The sequence below is a fragment of the Falco punctatus genome (genome assembly GCF_963210335.1).
Source record: "Falco punctatus genome assembly, chromosome: 5".
NCBI lineage: Eukaryota > Metazoa > Chordata > Aves > Falconiformes > Falconidae > Falco > Falco punctatus.
This window is the reverse complement of record NC_137584.1, coordinates 90,255,952-90,276,993: the sequence shown is the minus strand read 5'-3', so window position 1 is coordinate 90,276,993 and position 21,042 is coordinate 90,255,952. Positions and strand designations below refer to the sequence as shown.

Genomic DNA, 21,042 nt, shown 5'->3' with positions numbered 1-21,042 from the left:
CTTCCAGCATGGTAACAAGCAGTATTTCAATTTTGCTTCATAGAACCCTGTATCCAGACATGCTGCCTTTTTAAGTGGCTCACGCCCGAGTCTCACACACACTATACCTGGTCCTTTTGAAACGGTAGCTCTGACTTCCAGCCATAAATAATATGCATAAAAGGATGCCAAAATGTTACAGCTCTGGAGTCTGGAGCACCACAGGGCAGCACTGCCTATGTTCGCAAAGCACTGAGATGGATTTATTTAACCATGCAAGTCAAACAGTTGACAACGAATAGCAGATTTTTCTCTAGAATTTATCAAGGTGTACTCCATGAAGCCAGCTTAAAAAAAGAAAACAACAGAAAAAAATAGCCATAGGAAACATGGACAGGAAACAGATGCTTCTGCCTGTTAAAGGCGTGACAAGCTATCTTTCACGAGGCTAGGCTTGCATCTCTCCTGCTCTCTACAGAAGCAGGCTCCCCAACAGAACAGATGGAGAAGGGGCCCTTTTCTGTAAGAACTGACACAATCAGTCCCTGTACCACTATGCATAGAGGTGAAAACAAGACAAATAAAAAAAAAGGTGAGCTGGGGATAGTGCAGTCTGATGGCAGTCTCCAAGGGAGATGGGGGAGAGCCACTGCACTTCACTTACCTAGAAAAGCACATTCCTTCAAAGTAATTTTCGTACTCTATCATCAGAAACAACTGCCTGCACCTAACATCTGGTTCCGGCACACTGCAAAGTGAAGACAAGGTAGTGTGTCTACTTACATCATCTCTACTGCCCCTGGAGTAACAGAAGACGATGTTTGCTCTTTGCTGGATGAGGAATCGGTAGTGCACTCTGGTTCAGAGACCGAGTCACTGCTACAGGGCTCACTGTTTGGGGAAGTGTTTCGTTGAGAGGTAGTGTCAGCTGCTACAGGCGGGAGGTCTCCTTCGTTGAACGCATCACTTATAAACATGCCTTCATGAGTCAGGTAAGCCACTTCTGTGTCCACCGTACTGTCTTTAGCAGAGTTCTTTTGTAAGGTGTCCGCCAGGTCTCTGGTTTTTTGGTTCTTGTCTAGAACCAAGAAAACCACGCTACGGATAGTATTTAACGTTGCCTAGAATCAAATATAACTTCTATTACAAAAAAAAAAAACAAAACCCTGTGCCACAAACTTGTGCTAGAAAGGGATTTTCTTTTACCCATGAAATTAAACTAAATCCTGGCTTTATTTTCTATTGCATAATTAGCATTCGGAGGCAGACCTGTCCGTCTGATGGTAACCAATATCAGCTGTTTCTGAGAATGGTGAAAGAAACCTCATTTGGAGCAATCTAACACATACAAAAGTTCTGTCCTAATCCCTAGCAGCCTGAAATGGATGCAATCACGCAACAAGAGGTATTATCTCCTTCCCACTGCTCTCTTTGTTAACACTAATCATTTTTGCCCTGGATGCCAATATTCACATATCCTTTCAATCAAAAGTTTGAGCTCTATAAGCAAAACCAACACCTTAAGACTTCAAATGGAAAGTAACTTAATTCCCTTTCATGTCTGAATTAGGTGAAACTCTTGGCAAATGAATGTCTTACCTTTATTCTCTTGAGGAAGGTGGTAAACTTAGAAAAAATATTCTTCAGTAAATCAAACCACTGAGGAAAATTCATCATCCTCATCTGGTCTGCAAGCCTGAAAAAAGAGCAGTATTCAGTAAACAACAAGTGCTTACTGGCCATGATGCCTACTGGCACATAAAGAAAAAAAACATGCTTTAAATGGAATCGTAAATATAAGGAAAACCCTGTAGATTTTTATCTGGCATAACAACAAACATCATCTGACCAACAGTCACTATCAACACAATGTATGCAAGCGCAATGGGGAAGGAGGTATATAAAACCAGATCATGCTAAAAAATGAAAGCCTCACATTTACCATCTAGTTTTTTCCAGGACACAAATTCTCTTTCCCTGGGATAAGTACATGTTAGAACAAGGGAGGGGGGTTAATAGCATTTTCATGAATCATGTAAGGGGGGAAAAAATATATATATAGAAAGACTTAAATGAAAGTAATTTGCAAGTGTTACAAAAGCTGTGTTATTAAGCCCATTTTGTTGCACTGCAGCGAGACCACTTCTGCTACTAAAGTGCAAGTCAGCTGTTCGCGGCAAAGGGCAGAGAAGCCATTGATAGAACAAAAGTTAAACCCTGTAATACACAGTTAGGACCTAACGGCAGAATAGTAAACACTGGGGAACAGTGATCAAATATCTACTGTTTAAGAATGACCCTGTGCCCAGACTCTTCCCAGTCTGGGTAAGAATCCCATGCAGATTCTGCCACTCACTTTGCTTTATCAGCTGGTCTGGTTTTATTCCCTTGGGGTAACCCTTTGCTGAGCCAAATGAATCACAGAGCTACAGACAAACAGAAGCTGGCAGGGGCCTCTGGAGCTGGGGCCTCCGGAGGTGCCTTGTCCAACCCCTGCTCAACTCGGGTCCAACCAGCTTGGGTTGCTGTGGGCCCTGCCCAGTCAAGGCTTGACTACGTCCCAGGACGGATATCCCACAGCTCCTTCAGGGCCCTGTTCCAGTGTTTGACCATCCTCACTGGGAACACATGAACACATCTTTTCTAAGATTCAACTAGCATTTCTCATCTTTCACCTTTTGCCCGCTGCCCCTCATCCTTCCCCTGCACACCTCCGAGAGGAGCCTGGCTCTGTCTGCAGCTCTCCTGTAACCCTTCTATGGGGTAGCTGCGGGCCGCTCTCCCCTGAGCCTTCCCCTTCCCAGGCTGCTGCTCCTGCACTCTGCGCTTTGGGCCCTCAGACAACCCAGTGGCCTTTTCTGGATCTCGATGTCTTTCTTGCCCCCTGACCTGCCAGCTGTGCTAACATTGCCCAGGCTGCAGCTGTAAGGACACGCTGCTGTCTATGGCCAACCAGTTCTCCACCAGAGATCCGCAGGTCCTGCCCTGCAAAGCTGCCCTGAAGCCAGCCAGCTCCTGCCTCTCCTTTTGCAAAGGGGTTGCTCCTTCCAAGATACAGAACTTGGCATTTGCCTTTGCTAGGCTTTGCAAAGCTCCTGCTGGACCATTTTCTTGCGTCTGAAGCTGCCTGGTCTCTCTGCATAGCTCCTGTTCTTGTTCATGTGGGAGGTACTGAAACTACTGACAGGTAACCCCAGATTACGACAACAGGGAATGCCTTCAAGTAGTTAAGAGACATATGCCTAAATACAGTAGTTTATGCTTCATGCAGTGAGATTCACAGTATTTTAGTATTTATTTTAACAGTACATTTAAGGTAACGTTAGAATCTGAAGGGGAATACACAATATTCTCACGGAGGTGGACAGAAGCAGAGGCTCAAGGTGAAAGAGAAGGCTAATCCTTTGTTATATGGAAATTTAAGCACAAATTAGAATGGCAAATTTATCTATGCTAAAAACCATCCATCTCCTATCCCCACCCACCACCAAAAAAAAAATAATATCTGGCTGTATACTTACTTAACAACCACTTCTGTATCTATTTCTTCTATCTGCGATACCGTATTAACCACACACTGTCAAATTTAAAGGGGAAAAAACAAAACAAAAAAAGATCTTAGCTTCTTTCTAACCGCTGCTAAGTTTCATAACATACACAATAATCCTCAAGTTAAATAAGGAAAAGTAAAATAACAAAAGGAAAGACATATTTGTATCATTTAACCTCTTGTTTCTCTAAAAACAAACAAACAAAACCCCCAAAACAAAACCCCCAAACCACCCACCAAACATCTACTTGCAAAATACAGATGATCAAAAAGTTCCCAACTGCATACTAAGCTCTGGAGGGCACACCGACTTCATCACAAAGGGACCTGCTTTTCTGAGCATGGATGCTAAGCACATTTAAAAAATGTCTCTCAGGTCAGATGCTTGAGAACAGAAGCTATATTCTTCCCCTTTCCAAAGCACCTGACTTTGGACAATATTGGTTGACTTCTTTTAATCTTTAAATACAGGACTTGGAAAGTAACCTGTGTTGGAAAGAACAGCAGCAGCAAAGTGTGACAGCAGCCACCTACAGTCCTGCGCTTTCAACTGTTAAGGCAGAGCCAGTTTCAAACTGCTCTCCCAGGAGAAATGGGATTTGCTGTCTGTCCTCCTCGTCCCTCCAGGGCACAGCCTGCCTCTGTCCCAAGATTTCTCCACACCTTAATCGCTACGCTGTGGCCTTTCCTCAAAGGACACTTGGTCCTCAACTGGTGCACACAAAACCGGCCAGTTCTTCAGTCTCTAACAATTGATTTTCATTCCAAAGACATCTATCGTTTCACAGTGATTTCACCGATCTCTTTTCATGTTACTTGTAAGCCCTAGGTACAAATCAACTCCGTTCAGATTGAATTAGGGGTTTTCTCCCAAATACTAATTCAATAACTTGATCAAATAAGTCAGTAGCATATGAACTCATCTTGCCTTTAAGTGAATATGTACAACCCAAATAGTGACTGAGGGCTGCCGTCTCAAGCTATGTGGATTTTAGCTGCATTTTGAGTAACGGTGGTCAGTACAGCAGTTTGTAAGAACACACCTTATTCTTGAACTGTGCAGTGTGTTCAGTGATTACAAACCTCTGCTCTTTCACCAGCCTGGCAATAAAGAGCTGCTACAGTACTGACCAAAACAGCCCAGCGATGCATTTGAACAGGAAGCACATTTGAGATGTGGGAAGGAAACTGTTTCCTTCATTAAGGAAAAACATCCCTAAGAGTTGAGACAATAGGCTACAATCCAAACCTGTTGCACAAACCAGAAATAATCTGATCCTGTCTGTTTTCCCTGTTCAATAGAAACTTAGACTGGAAGCTGATTAAACTTCGTCTATTACTGAGCAGAGGTGACACCTTAAAGACAGATACTCCCAGCAGAACGGGAGAAGCGCTTTATGACTGAGAACAAGCAGGAAAACAGGGAGCACTACCTGCCTATTACGCAACTAAACAAAGAACTTAAAGGAAAAAAAAGTCTCATGACTGCTGATAGAGGCAAGTGAAAAGCCAAGGCAGACCAGTGGGCAGATGGCACAGTTTTATGCTGGTGTTATTCATTCATGCCTTTTTTGTTTGTTTGTTTGGGTTTTTTTTGGTGGTGTTAAGCACAATGTGAAGGCCTGGAGCAGCTGCACACATCTGTATGCCTTTGTTTTTCCAGGCTTACAGTAACACAGCATGACTAGAAAGTAGTGTTCACTCACACCCTCTGCTGATCTTTTAGGGAGCAGGGAAATGATGCAGCCCAGCATCCCACCACCTTCAGGTGGGGAGAGAACAAGCAGTTAGGGGCACGAGTGCTTAACTGATGTAAATTACATTGGGGTCAAGTGGGAAAGGACCCACATCATCGCCAGGTCCTTACAAAAAGTGGTGGGACTGTTGCATACATTGACTGTCTGTTTTCTAATTCTCCCACAATATTCACTAGCAACATTGGCCTGCTTTATCTATACCCACCCTGCACAATGAGATGAACAGAACCGTGGCGCTGCAACATAAAGTGATTTAGGAAATCCCAATCTAGCTTAAAACAAAAACCTTACAATAACATTAAAAAAGAAAATCCAAACTTTTAAAAGCTGGGTTCCCAACTTGGTTCACAACACAGCTGTGAACATCGTACTATACTATGAGGACAGGAAAGACTGTCTTCATCTGATGGCAAACCCACCACCCAGCTATCTCCCAGCCTTTGAGATACAAATCAGAAGCAGCTCATTACCACAGCAGAACGTGACACTTGAAATAATCATGTATCTTTAGGGGAGAAAAACACCCCTTACACAATATTCTCACATATGCAGGCAAACAAACAAGATTAATAAAATTAAGAGTACTAAACACATGCTCAGTCTAAGTTTTTGTTTGCAAACAAAAGCCATCACATGTGTCGCTAGTTGATGCATTTTCCCCCAAAGAATGTTCATTTGTTGTTTTAGTCTACAAAGATTTTTGGTTTGAGAAGACAGACACACTACTCTAAACGGCAAACACCACCACCACGACAAGTTCGTTTTTATTTTTTTAAATTTTTTTAAAATTTTTTCTTTTTTACAGACAAGCACTTCTACCTTCTTCGTTGCTTCACTTTGCTGTCAGAAAAAGACATGGATATTTTCCCATCGTTTATCATGTGCCTATGCTAGGTCTGTGCTAATATTCAGGCAAGCAATGTTTTCTGTTGCATTTGTTGGGAATTCGATTGTTTCTGCTGGCAGGTTTTTTGATTCTCTGTTATGTATTTAGACCAAGAACTTAAGGGGTTTAGTTTTTAGAGGGTTGGCGGTGAGTGTTGATGCATTTTTGGATTTTGGTGGTGGGTTTTTGGGGGGGGTGGGGGTGGTTTTGTTTTTTTTGTTTCTAAACATAGTTGTTATGACACAGCTATACTATTTGGGAAAGCCATTGTTAAGAGGAAAAAAAACCCCTTAAGCTGAAATCAAGGAACTCAGAACAATGGTACCTATACAGAGAAAGCTGTGATCTGCTATACTTATGCTACCTACTCCTTCCAGAAGGTCTTCTCTGCAAACAGACCTCTGTGCTTCAGGAAATCCTTAGTGTCTGCAAAGCTCAGCTGCTCCAAAGGAGAGACCATTAACCACCACAAAACTTCATTAGAGCTGTTCTTAACTACTTTAGAAAATAATTTTTAAGGACTTGAGGCAAGCTTGTCAGGTATGTTAGAAGTGTTTGGCTTACCTGTTTAATTATGTTCTTTGCAGTAATAATCATTTCATCTCCATATATTTCATAAAAATTTAGTTTTCTTTGTTTTAAAAGTCCAAATACTAGAGATACAAGTCTCTCCTATCAAGAAAAAAAAAAAGAAAAATAAAAAATCCCATAATAAAAATATCAAGATGAGGACAAGAAACAATTTTAAGAAATTACACAGCAGTAAGAAAGTTCATGTATCAAACACAGTGAACAGTATTTAGATCAGTGCAGTGCCTTGAGACTAATGCCATGCTTTGACCATACAAAGCTCCCTATAGCAATACCAGCGGAGTCCCTTCCTCCCAGCCTGTTTCATGCCTGTTTCTCAGTTGTGCTCATCCACTTGTGCTTAAAAAACATGGATAATTTGAAAGATGAATTAGTTTCCTTACCCCAAGCAAGAATTACACTAAATACAATTGCACCAGCACAAGTGAGAGGCTATCCCATTGTGGAGCAGAGGTGGGAAGAAACTATAGGGCAGAAATGGGAACATTTTAAGTGCTATTGCTGTTCACTGTATTTAATGAAACCCATGGATGAAATAAAACTAAACACTTAATAGGGTCCAGCATTTACTGAAGAATAGTACAGGCAAAATCCAGAAAAGTTTTTTCCTGGCTAGAAAGCAATCACACTAGCTTAATCTTTAGATGTTTATGATCTTCAGAGGAATGAGAAATATATTTATCTATACTGCAAAGGAAGCATGTATTCAGGGTGACCATACAGTTGATATAAGCACCCACAAATGCACAGGGAGGCAGAATGAGAACAACATGCAACTGTCATCTTCCATTGCAAAACTGAAGTTTTTACATTATACACTCAAGTAGATATGAGAGTCCATGTTCTTTTTGACTTAAAAGTGTTGAGGCTCATGAAGTAAACTCAGTATACATTTAATCAGAGAAAATAAAACTGATTATTTTGAAAAAATAAAGTATGACTGAATTGCAGTTCCATGAGTTTAGTTACAATTACTTAATTTTATCAAGCACAAAAAAAAAGGGTGTGTGTGTGTGGAAGTTTGGATGAGAAGAGAAATAGTGTAGAATTATAATGTTGCTACTAGGGACCTGAGTGAATTAGTTGGTGCTAATTAAGTATGTTAAAAATGCAAACATATTCATCAGACAGTTTATTTCAGTAACAGACATACCTCTTCTAGAATTTGGCAATCATCTTCTAAGGGTCTATTTAAATCATTGCGAGCATAAGTTGAAAACTCCGCAATCATCATTTTATCTATCAGCTTTTCCAGTTCACAAAGCTGTGAGCCAAGATGCCTAAGAAAAACAGCCATTGAGATATGAGCCAATATAATCAACCTGAAAATGAATCATTATTTCACAGCTGAAGAAAATAACCACCCAGCAGGTAATTTCCATGCAATCAATGCTGGCTTAATGGGGGGCTCAAATCTTTCACTTCTTAGAGCAGCTGAAACCATGCATTTTTCAGAGGTACTGTCACCTTGCAGCAAACATATGGTCTTGAATATTGATGGAGGGTAAAACCTGGAATTAGGGTTTTTTTGGTTGTTGGTTTTGTGTTTGTTTTTTTTTTTTAAGGTGTTGAGTACTTCTTCCTAATGAAGTGAACCAGAACTGAGAATATTCTGTGCTTGTCAGCAGGAAAGTGACTAAAAAAAAAAAGTGTTTGAGCTTTTAACATGGTCACAGATTTACTTTACATGACTGAGATACAGTAACGGCTTTCCATGAGAGGATGGCTTTCAGAGAGCACAGAAGAGTTTTCAAGTTTGCCATTTTTATGGTACTCTACATTCAAAATATTTTTTCCATGTATTGCAGATTTTAAACCATATTTTGCAGATTGTTGTCATATAGAACCACAAGGGAATTTCTCACATCAGAAATGTCAACCAGTCTTTAAAAACTGTGCAGCTAGAGAAACTTTTAGCAGAGTAAAATTAAAAGTGATACTTTCAGGGATGTCAAACACTCCAGGCCTTCCAACTTCCACCGACAGCTGGGAGCACCAAACATCTGTAAAAATCAGTCTGCTTTTTCCTTGTTTAAAAACAAAAACAGACAGACACTTTGCCAATGAGAATTAACAGAAGTGGTGAGGTTTTAGAAAAACCCGGACACAAAATGGGGAAGATAAACCTGCACGGCTCACTGGCTTTAATTCAGTGCTGGTGTAGCCGGACTGTTAGCTTTCATGGAGCCGCAAAAACATGTTAGGACTCCCTGGTAGGAGCACTGCTGTACCAGTGCAAAGCCCACAGGGTCCAGCCTCACAGCCCCGTGGGCAAAGTCAGCACCAGGGCGCAAGGAAGCGTGATGCCAGGGTAGCTCCTCCCTGCAGAAGCCCACGTGGCCAGCACTGAGCTGAACTGAATGAGTCTTGCTGGATCCCAGTTAAGCAGCTTCATTTTTTTCTAATTTTAAGATGATGGGGGATGTGCCTGCTTTGAAACTGTTGGTCAAGAATTGGCTGGAATGGACAAAGAGGACACATTTAAAAAAACTAATTTAAGCAAAAATGGTCTCTAGAAAATCCAAGCCAGTTGCACTGTGGACGTTTCAAAACAAACCCAACAGAAAAAACCCTGAAGATTATTATTTGCAGTACAACGACTGGAGCTGCAAAACTTACTGCAGGACTAATACCCACAACACAAAGGTTTACTTAGGTAAGCACAAAGATGCTCTTCAGTCAAGTATTTCTGCAACTGTGCTTAACTGCACTGAAACACAAGTAACCCGCCCTTTCAAACCTCAGGTATGGAAACATCTGCCATGAGTTCCCAGCACTTGCTGCCACCATTTTGCCCAAGATATTCTAGCCCCTAACAAAACAAAAATAAAAAATCCCTCTACCCTGAAACACACTAGAACAAGTCAAACCTTAATTCATGCTCCAGCAAAATGCCTTGGCAACCATCTTTTAAGAGGTACCAGTCACACCTCATGTCCTTTCAATGACTGAATACTACAACTCTCTGATGTAAAATTACGACTGCAGGGTAAAAATTCTTTTAAAACACAGAGGTGAAACTCTTTTTTCTAAGTATCCATGTTTTACTGTATAAAAAAGTACTAAAATATGGTTTGCCAGCATACCTGTGCAAAAAAATCACTTTATCTCCATCACCCCAACAAGGACTATGAAAACAATATAAAACCTGGCAGTACAGGTTTGTAATTTAGTTAACAAGTTAAGTGTTTTTTTTTAAATTAAAAGTATGAACTTGAAAATGTTAAAGAGCTCTAAAACTGCAATTCTATCCTATAGTAGCAAGCAGTAACTGTATCGTTACAACTGTACCTACAATCACTGGGGATACTGACTTAGATTAAAGACACCAATTTATTACTTCACAGCACCATTAAGGTGCTTTCGTTTCTTGCTGTAACTAGAATCAAATTACATTGTTTTCTGCATATAGCATAGCAAGATGAGGAAAAATTTTGTATATGGGTAATCTGAGTAGTTTTCTTGCTATTTTATATTGATTCAGCGATTCTGCGACATGACTCAATTTAAAGTTATCTGTTCAAAAGCAAATTCCACCAGCTGTCATGCACAATACCAAAGTAACAAATTTGGGTTTAAAAATAAGATACAAATTATTTAGTTAAAAAGAGACATACTAATTATTTAGAAAAATGTGATACTGATTTAGAAGTTAATATAATCTTAAAATAAATCAGTTCCTTAACTCACTTGACAACTATGGCATTCTTGTTCAGAACAAAGCAAGAACGTCCATTTGGTATTTCTTGGAAAAAGCTGACTTATTTGTGTATGCCATCAATTTAGATTTTTTTTTTTAAAATTGTTTGTTTTTAGAAACACAACATTCTACTCAGAAGTTTTATCAAGATCTCCATCTTCCCACTGCACGTTATTTCTCCAGACATGCTATACACAGGGGCCACTGTGAGACTCGGGAACAACTGTACTGGGCTTCTCAACTGCGCTTGCATCTCTGGTGGGGACGGTGACTCTGGTCACACTTAACTCACCTTTCTGAACCCTTAATATCCAAAGCAGAGGAGACATTCCCCACTCACATCGTTATTTTTAACTCTGCCATAGAAACCAACTAAGCATTATTCATACAAATTACTTTTTGGAGACAAAATGAATATTTACCTGCAAAGATGTTCCACATCTGAGTGTAGTTTTAAAATAATGGCACATTCTTAGGACATCACATATACCAAGCACGACAACAGAACTGCACTCTACTGACATTGTACGTAGGTCACTTGATTGCAAAACACAAGTAATTCTGACTGATGCTGTCACAGAGTTGTAGAAGTACACTCATTATCATCCAGTTAAATACAAATGTGACTCAGTCAAGCGCTGTGCACCACATTCAAGTGGTTGAGAGTAGGAACAGTAAAGAAGAAAGGAAGTGTGCTGAAGCGCCTGAAGATGGACCATCTAAGCTAAAAGAAAAAGACTTAACATGCTCTAACAACTTTCCTCCCAGTAGATTATTAGCTCTTTTTAAAGAAAAAATAATTTTGAGGTATTTTTTTAGAATACTTTTTCTGAAATCTTTTCTACAAAATTTGTGAGGTTTTTCCCAAGCCAGCTGGAAGGGGTGTTAGAAAGGGAGCTCATCAGAACAGACACACGGCATCTGTATAAAGTTCTGAACACTCATGTTACAGTTCCTGAGTAACAACCATGCTTTTATTACGCAAGCTGAGAACCACCAGGTTGCAGGAACCACATAACCTCCAAAAAACCAACCCCTCTCCCAGCACCAACTTATAAAACTAAGTATACAGCTCCTCATGTAGCTGATGCAAGTCTTGGAGCTGATTTAACATATATTACTTCTGCTAGCAACATTCCACAGCTGCAGCTTTGCATACAACACTTTTAAACTGTATATGACAGTTATGATAGCTTATTTTACATCAGCTAAAAGGGTTCCACTGTATTAATACTCTTCCATATCACAGAGGATCTTGTCCAGTGCAGTGGCATCTCCCATGTGGAGCTCTAAGCATCCACTGCTAACAGAAGCAGCCAGTGCAGGACCTTGGACTCACCAATTCCCATCACTGTAGCAAACACGGGCAAAAAACCCAACAGCAACAGCAGATTGGGCAGCACCTTCCCTTTATTCCTTCCCTTCCCGACTTCAGCAGTTCACAGAACTTCACTTCTCAGTTGGATGGAGCAAGAGGCAGCACCCCCTGGCCGCTGTCAATACAGCTCTCCACAAGGGCAGACCTGGCTGAACACATTCCATCTGACCAACTGTCAACCTCAGACCACATTTAGTAACTTTGCACTGGCTTTTGCTTGCAAAGCTTCTTCCAGCACAAGCACAGGTTGGAGGCTGACTTATTTGACACATGGTGCATATTCCTGTAACACCACAAGCCTAGGTCAGTCACTAAAGACACAGGCCCAGAGTGGAGCTGTATAGCAAGAACTGGGTCTCTGCGGTGCTGCATACATGAGGATTGCAGACCACCAGTTGGAAACCAGCTCCCAGCTCCAGGCTACAAGCCCTGCAAGGTGGAGGTCCAGCCACTGTTTGGCTTTCACCTCTGCACCCCTAAAACACCTGTAAACAAGAATGGAGTATGAAGCATCTAGACATTAAAAGTTCATGTCCTCCCACTGCAAAAAAACCCCTGTCTCTGGCACATGCATGAGTCACACTGCTTACGCCACAACTTACATTTTGTAACTTTTGCACTACGCCCTCTAAGAATGAACAAAGGTAAAACAAACTCCTTCAGCCAACATAACGTGCCCAGCACATTCTAGCTCTACTTGCATTTTACTAATTTCCCAGATGGTTACGTACCGGAAACTGTGAATGCCTTGAAGCTCTTGCTGTAACACCTCCTGTGTTGTGGCTATTAAGTCCAAAGCTCCAACAAACTCAGAAGTGGATAGCAGCAACTGTACTGTGGGCTGTGTTTGGTGTACAGTAGCCATTAATTTCAGTTTATTGTATGCTTTTATACAGTTATTTCTGGTGAGCGACAGTCTTAAAACTCGAAGCGATCCTTCACACATCACTTTATCAATTTTGGAGATTTTCTCTCTAAGTAATTTTACAGCCTGGGAAGTTTTCCTGAGGTAGTCCTGCAACTCATGCTGAGAGGTCATTGCATGAAAAAATGCTTCTGAGCGCAGAGAAATCTGATGAGCAATATTGACTTCCACAATGTCCAGATAATGGCTCAGCTAGAAAAAGGAGGAAGGAGGAAAAATGAACAGTGTTGTTATGACTTAGCAAGTTTATCCTCACGCAAATACACTTGCAGGGTATTTGTCTTATTGTATCACAGGGAAATTTTGCTAATAAAAATTAAAATCCTTTGTCAGATTAGCAAACAAATAACTGCTCATTGCGGTTTGATCATCTGATTTCAAATGAACTCCAAGTCACTCTGGGAAGGCTGACTTGGTGCCACTCCTGCTTGAAAACTACAAGGTAGAAAAGCAAATAATTTTAAAATACCCAAGCTTTTGTATCCCATGGCTGCACACTGGCCTTTAACCAGGAGACAGCTCTGGACACTGGCTTGCAAATAAGAACAGTATACACATGCAAATACTCTATGTACTTCGGGTCACTGAAGCTGCTAAAGATGCAGCCCAACTATACTTGAAGAGAGACATTCCAAAGCCATGTCATCATTTAAAATGCTGTAGCATCTTCTTTGTAGATAAATCCTCAGGATATCTCTGGCTGCAGTTGGCTTTTTTGTCAACCAGCTGGAGTTCCTATTAAGCGTATTCCACGTGCGCCGGCACTGTGGGATTCCCAGAGGTGGAATATGCCTGCATGTTTAGAGAATTTGAATTTTAGGTTCTATGTCGAACAGTTACCAGACCACTGGGTTGGCCTGATTATTTGAGCTGTAAAAAGCTCTGTGTTCTGGCTTATGCTGAATATGCAAACTCAAAGGACTGAGGCATTAGGATGCTCATCTGAATGCTAATACTCAGTTGACCTGGTTTCTAAGAGGTGCCAAGCACTCAAACCTCATGCTGAATTTCAAAAGGCCCATCCAGAGATGGAAAGAGAATCAGCAGGAGAACATTTCCTTCTTATAGTTATTTTCATCCTGCATGTATTTAACACTGGGGATTTATACAATATGCAAACGCATCTTGTTTGCAATACATTTAATCAAAAACATCCTCCATACACCTAGCCCACAGGAAAAGCTGAGGCAGACTGTGACACAGGGATCAGAAAAAGGGTTATGATGATCATTTTCTTATGTGATTGTACCGACCAGATGCCCTGGGTCCCTTCACTATGCTAAGTGAGGTAGAACAAACAGAACAAAATGATAGTACCTGCCTCAAAGAGCTTACAGTCCCAATGTAGGGCAAGACATGGAAGGAGGTAAGGAAGAGAAAAACATTAGGGGGAAATTGTTCAAGTAGATCAGCAGCAGTCCAAAAGCACTAACAGCCTAAGTATGTGTGCTTAAGGCAGGGTTTTCAAAATCCTGTTGAAAAATGATGCCTGGAGCTAAGGATAATTATGGCAGCAGGGTTCCTATTTACACGTGCTAAGTGTAAACCTCATGCAGTTCAGAGCCTTTAAAGAGTAAAAGAAAAAGTTTGGGCCCATTTCAGTAATATGATTCAGTATAATAATTTGTCATACATGTGGCTTTGGAGGCAACAGAACTGTTTTATACTACTTAGGTATTTGTACGACCCCTCCAAAGAAGCATAGCTCACGGATATTTGAAGCTTTATTTTCATTCCACTGCATTGAAGGGGGCTCTGGGTCTCCTTCGCTCGAAGTCTATGTTGAGTGCCCGTTCTGCTGCTGCCGGGCACACTTTGTCAGTTCAAAGCATACGCCAGACAATGCTTTTTCATCTTCAGACAGCAACTGCCACAAACTCCAAGGAAGTACTCCTCCAACTTTACGTGTGGAGGACAACCCAATGAACAATCCAGTTAGCCTCCCACAGAGCCTGCCTCTTCCTCCTGACCTGGCAGGAGAGCAGGAAGACTAATTCCTGGAAATTTGAAAACACCTTCTGGAGGATCTCATCTTAATTTTTCTTAAGGCACCTCACCACTTTCTTTTTTAATTTCCCCACACACCACTGCTAGCTCCCAGAGGCTTCAGTAGGTTTAATAGAAAAGAAAATTAAGGTCAGAAAACAGACTCTGAAATCATGTAGATGTTTTAGAAGCATGTTATGGGTATCTGTACTGTAAAAATGATCACTATGAGATTTTCTACAGTACAACTAACAAAATACTTAAAAAAGACTAAGTAAAGACTTCTGTTTCCAATATGAAAGAAAAAGCTCTGCTTTCTTGCTCTGCAATGTACTCAAGTCCTTTGTGAAATCCAGAAGTGGATCAGTGCAGATGACACGACAACAAAAGAGGAAGCTCCTGACATACAAAAACCTTAGGATTTAGTATTTCTTTTAGCCCAGAAACCACAGTGCCTTGAATCTGGAGTTTTCCTGAGATGTGATAAAGCAATAGTCTTAAACAGTGTACAACCTCTAGCTTTCCCTTCTCATTGAATTGCTCTTCCTCCTTAACATCAGCTCCAAATCTCTAAAGTTCTCAATATATTCCTGCTCCACTAAGTTTTAGTGGTCCTGAAGAACCAGTTATTATGCCATATACAGATTCTTTTTTTCCAGATTTGACAGATTTATTTAGCAGGGGAAAAAAAGTTCTCTTTCAGTAAGATGCTTCCTGCATTGATTACTAACAATCTGCAGCCTGACGTAAAATGAAAGATAAAGCCCACAAGAGTGATGTCTCGACAAATACAGAACAGCAGCAGTGAAGTTTCTTTGTAATAACTAACAGCTGCGATGGGTACCAATACCTTCTATCAAAGTTGTACCTTTTCTTGAAGTAACTTTGAGGAAGCTGCGTCACGATTTCCTTTTCCACCAGCAGTACTAAAATGAGACCATGGTAAAACGGCATTAAATGTTAAGGAATCTTCCAAGGCAAAATCTGGTTTCATAAAAATCTGAAACAGAAAAACAAAAGAAATAAATGGGCCTCCCTCACCCCTACATCTTCCTCCCCAGTTAGACACACATCCTGTCCCATGAAACTAAACAGGAACCTTATTTGTTGATTTTCAAAACCCAAATTTTCATTTATCTAGGCAAACAAATTAATTCGAGACCTTACAACCAATTTACTTTACACCTTACAAGTTTATATGATCTTCCTAAAAGTGGAAAGCACAGCTCCAAAATTACCTAAGTTATTGAGCACTCAAGATGATCTAAACATCCTGAGTGTGAAAACACAGGCAGCATTAAACTGCAGGTGGGTCCCCTAAAGGAGCAGAGCAAACGTTCTTCAATAGCAGGGGCATCCTACTGCCAACCTGCTCATTTCTGGGGCCACGGCTTCTACCAGACTGAGGATCCAGCCAGCTGCAAGGGTGCAGCAAGTGGGAGCCAACACAGCCTCAAGCTGATCTGCTTCAGCGCAACACAGCAAATGTGCTGGTCACAGACAGTCAGTAACATGTAACTTTAACTATACATCTCAGAGAACTATTAATAAAAAATTCTCTCTGATAACATTATTTTTACTTGACAAAAAAATGGTACAAAACTTGAGCTTCCAGGCACACAATAGTACCCATTTCCCTGTATTTATGAAGTGCACTTTTAAAAGGTTCAACATAGGCTATAGCATCTCACCACACTCAAACATTCTTGTTTCCTGGCCTTTAAACGTTGCAGTGACAGCTATTCAAGTAACAGCCCACATGACTGGCACAGAGATGCTGACCCACATTAACACTCTGACTTCTTAATGTACCTAGAATAAACTGTTCAGACTAAAATGAAATCTGGAGTTGTGTCATTTTGTCAACCTGTTACAAAAAAACCCACATCATATATGCTGCAAACACATACGCAAGAGGGCTATGCCCAAGGATTCAAGGAGTTAAACCTAACGCTAAGTTGTACACTATGCAATATTCAAGCTTCTATCAAACTCTTCAGTCTCCCTTTCCTCCTGGAAAACAGGGTAGCTCATTTTACCCAGCTCTGAGGTTATAACTGTTAAAGACTAAAAAACTAATGGCATTTGTATTCTACTTTAAGAGAAAAATCAAGACCATGGGAAACAACAACAACAAAAGAACGAAAAAGCACATTGTTCTTAAGTCTTTTTAAATTCTGAGCACTGCAGATCCTCTTGAGAATCAGCTCAAGTAATCGGCTTGGACAAAATTTCTACAGAGAAGAGAGTACATTCATATATACAAGACTACATGAGAGAAATCCTTATAGAAGTTTAAAGTGCACAGGAATCATACCTTAGGTACTTGTTCCAGATCTGTCCTGGATTTATCTACAATTAAACAAAACACAAGCAGTCATTCATGGGCAAACAACAGAAAACCAATTACCTTGAACACTATTAAACCCTATGAGGAAGTTTTCAAGACAAGACGCCAGGTTCCTCACAGGGGGCAAACAAGGTTATAAATGGAAACAAAATGTTCTGACTGAAGACAAGGAAAACCTTTTTCACCATGAGGACAATCAAGCATTGGAGCAGGCTGCCCAGAGGGGCTAGGTACTCTCCACTCTTGGAGGTTTTCAAGGCCCAACTGGATAAAGCCCTAAACGGCTTGGCCTGACCTCACAGCTGAACTGGCTTTGAGATGGCAGTTGCAGTAAAGACCTTCTGAAGTCCCTTCCAATCTAAAATATGAAATATTCTGATTCTTTGAAACACTCCATTGCCCTTTGTAGTTTAGGTCTCACGCTCAGAGTATTCAAAGGTGCTCGCACCTGGCTGCTTTGACAGCAAAAACATCAGTCACACTAAGCAATCTACTTAGTGCTTCACATTCCTTAATGCGCTGTTCAAACAATTGGCAAGGGCTGGTAAGGTCCCTCTAACATCACCCCAGTTTTAATGTTCCAGACAGAAGTTGTCCATATAATCACTTCTGCACAGCACTTGGAGAACAGATATGCAAAGGCTGGCAAGAAGGATGAACAAGGGCTCAGGACAGTCCCCAGCACACTGAGCAAGTAGCACAAGTGAAGCGCTGCTTCTGAAGTAAGCTGACCTGACAATTGCATTGGGTGAGAGAGCTGAGCTGGGAAAAAGAGATGCATCACTGTACCCCAGCAGAACTGGAAAAAAAGGCAAATTCGGAATTTTGAGATTTAGCCAGAATCCCTTTTTCCTCCCCTACTCATTAACTTAGTGTGCATTATAAAGAGGGGCCACATTGGAGGCCAAAAAAGGTGAGGAATTTAAAAGCAACAAGCCCATACCTTATGCGGACACTGTACTTGTCCGTGACAAAAATGCTAAGTGCTACATCAGCATTATCTCCCACATTTCTCTCACTTCCCTCGTTCTTATTTTATTTAGTTTTTACTTTATTTGTACTGAAATACAAAAGGCAACCTAGGAATCATCCTGCTGTCCTCAGTCTTTGGACAGACCAGCTCCTACAGAAGTAAAAGGCCAAGTCTTGTTGGCTGGAGTCAAGAGGAAAACAGGCACATCAGCAAAAGAAACTACAGAAAACAAAGAGTTTCAGTTTACCAAATGAAGCTTCTACTAGAAACTGTTCATCTACCCAAGAAGCTCCCAGTTACTTTGGTGACACAGAAATTCAATTTTTGAAAACAAAAGACTCTTTCAAAATGGATTAAGCTAAGTCTGAAGAAGGAACTTCTGTTTTGCAGTATGCATGACAAACAGACTCATTCAGGAACAGCTATTCCAAAATAACACCAATCACAGAGAAAACCTACAGAAGGGCTTCCTTTTGCACAGAGAGGAAGAAAGCTGACTGAAAGAACTCAGATCAAAAGTAAACTACTGAATGCTTCTTGCTGCATTACCTGTAGCCATATAGACAAGCCTGATCAAACAGTGATTGGCAAATGAACCCTTTTACGCTAACATTTTTGAGAAAATAAATATTAAAAGTTTGCTCCAGACTATGACTGTTTCTTTTCCTTCTCCTTGTCTTATCTTTTTCCTTTTGCAAGAGCTCTTGTCTTCCTTTGTCCAGTTTCATATTAGCTGATCCATTTCCATAAAATCTTGAAATTCAGTCTTGCTACAGCTGTCAACACCAAAAGAATTTACCAGGTAGTCTTTGCTAACAGTAATCAGAGAACTGGCCAGAGTGGAAACTCATGAAGTTCAACACAGGAAAAGGCAAAGTCCTCCCCTGGAGAGGAATAACCCCAGGTACCATTACACGATAGGGTCTAGCGGCTAGAACCTCTGCAGAGAGGAACCTGGGGTCCTGGCAGGTGACCAACTGACCAGGAGCCAGCAGCGGTGCACTGTTGTGGCAAAGCACCCTGGGCTGCTTTAGGCCGAGCACTGCCAGCAAGCTGAGGGAAGGTGCTTCTCCCTCTCTACTCGGCACTGGTGAGACATGCAGAGCAGTATGCCCAGTCCTGAGCTCCCCAGTACAAGAGACCTAGGCATACTGGTGTGAGTCCAGTGAAGGGCCACAAAGATGACTAAGAGACCAGGGCATTTTTCACAGGTCTAGAGGCTGAGAGCACCAAGATTGTCCAGCCTGAAAAAGCTCAGCAGGAGATATCACTGTTTTTAAATATCTAACGAGGGGGTGTAAAGATGACAGAGCAGGCCCTTCTCAGTGCTGCCCAGTGACAGGACAAGAGGCAACCGGCAAAAACTGATACATCAAAAATTCCATCTTAACATAAGGAAACACTTTTACTGTGAGGGTGGTCTAACACAGAAACAGGTTGCTCAAAGTAGTCGGGTAATCTCCATCTGTGGATAAGTACAAAACCCAACCAGACATTATTCTACCACAGGCGACCCTAACAGAGCCAGCAGTTTGGACTAGACTGTCTTGAGATGTCACTTCCCACCTCAGCCATTCCATGATCCTCATGGCAGTGAGACAGTAATGGCCCAGCGCTGCCATTCTTCATTGCAAAGTCAACAGCTGCCAGAAATTTGATGCAACAGTCTCAATGGATCTTAAATAAAAGGAAGTTAAAGAAAACACTGCCAGGGACATAATGACCTGCCATGAATGCAAACACGCCGAGGAAAAGTTTAAGAGTAGGTATCACAAGCATTCTGACCTATAAAATATCAGCAGTAGTCAACAATACTTCCAGTTAACCATGCCTGGGTTTTCAATTATTGTTACAAAGAAATCATCAGCAGCTATTATGGCACATGAAGCCCTCAAGCAAGTAAAGGAGAAGATCAGTATGCTATAGCATTCATTATTGAATGCTATAACATACCGATACAAGAAGAAATTACTTTTTAACGACTAAAGGAAGGCTGTGGCTGTACCATGGGTGTGTAATAGAGTCCTGTCGAAGGTATCTTTAGGATAACAAATATTCTTGCATCTTTCGTGAACCTTCTCTCTCTGTAAAAGAGAAAATATATTAAAGAATTATTCTGAGGCTTAAAAAAAAAAAAAGAATTTTTTATTTCAAACAGAACATTCAGAACATTTTCAGTGAAACCTAACTGCATTATGCCAAATAATTCTGACAAATTCACAACAGTGGGGTTTTTTTCCTCTTAAAAGCTCAGATGATGTTTTTACAGGTGAAAGACACCAAAAATTTCACCCTGTATTTGATATGTTGGGGGTTTTCTGTATCTTTACACCACAAGAGAAAATGAACACAGAAGTTATTGAAGAAGTGTAATAACTTCTCTACATAATAAGGTATAATCACAGATCAATCATAATTACATATCCAAACATTTATTTGCTGTCTAATCCAGAAATCACACTACCACACAACGAGCACTCTTTCATTGCTAAATTAAATTGGAACAAGGTAGAAACTGCTTCCACATCATACTAATGAGTACCTTGCTGAAACCATCTTTTCACCATGCTGAGCTTCAAATTTTATCTACAGGTGTAAACACCACCAGAGACTGTAGTGGTGAGAATTAAAGAACACCGATGTTAACTAAATCTCTGTTAGAAGCTACATGTCAGTCAGTTCTCTCTTCCCAAAAATCTTTCATTTAGCAGTCACTGCATTACACACAAATTTTAATGGATGAGCTCTTAAAACATTTTAAATGTTGAATATGTGAACTAATGGTAATAGTTCAGTTACAGATAATTTACTCTCACATTCTTTAACTATGACTTACACAAGTAACATTTCCTGCAGCCAATTCTGTACCAGAAAAAAAAAAGTAAGTTACAAACCAAGGAAGCAGAAAACAGTGGGAGACTTCTACATGTTCTTTCAGTTAAAAAAAAATACAATAATACTACATAC

The 21,042-nt window shown here is 40.7% G+C and overlaps 1 protein-coding gene across 7 annotated transcripts in view; it reads right to left on the bottom strand.

The window, feature by feature from the left end:
- VPS54 (VPS54 subunit of GARP complex) overlaps window positions 1-21,042 on the bottom strand; it is a 62,574-nt gene that overhangs the window by 19,907 nt on the left and 21,625 nt on the right. For 6 of the 7 annotated variants that reach the window (XM_080389564.1, XM_080389565.1, XM_080389561.1 and 3 more), the window contains 9 exons: window positions 20,081-20,159; window positions 17,070-17,104; window positions 15,621-15,752; window positions 12,573-12,958; window positions 7,917-8,043; window positions 6,737-6,844; window positions 3,501-3,556; window positions 1,579-1,675; window positions 763-1,100 (listed from right to left, as the gene is read on the bottom strand). In XM_080389564.1, the coding sequence (XP_080245690.1) occupies window positions 763-1,100; window positions 1,579-1,675; window positions 3,501-3,556; window positions 6,737-6,844; window positions 7,917-8,043; window positions 12,573-12,958; window positions 15,621-15,752; window positions 17,070-17,104; window positions 20,081-20,159 (1,358 nt within the window). Of the gene's footprint in view, window positions 1-762; window positions 1,101-1,578; window positions 1,676-3,500; window positions 3,557-6,736; window positions 6,845-7,916; window positions 8,044-12,572; window positions 12,959-15,620; window positions 15,753-17,069; window positions 17,105-20,047; window positions 20,160-21,042 lie in introns of those variants that run through there. The other variant, XM_080389566.1, reaches the window with a different exon arrangement.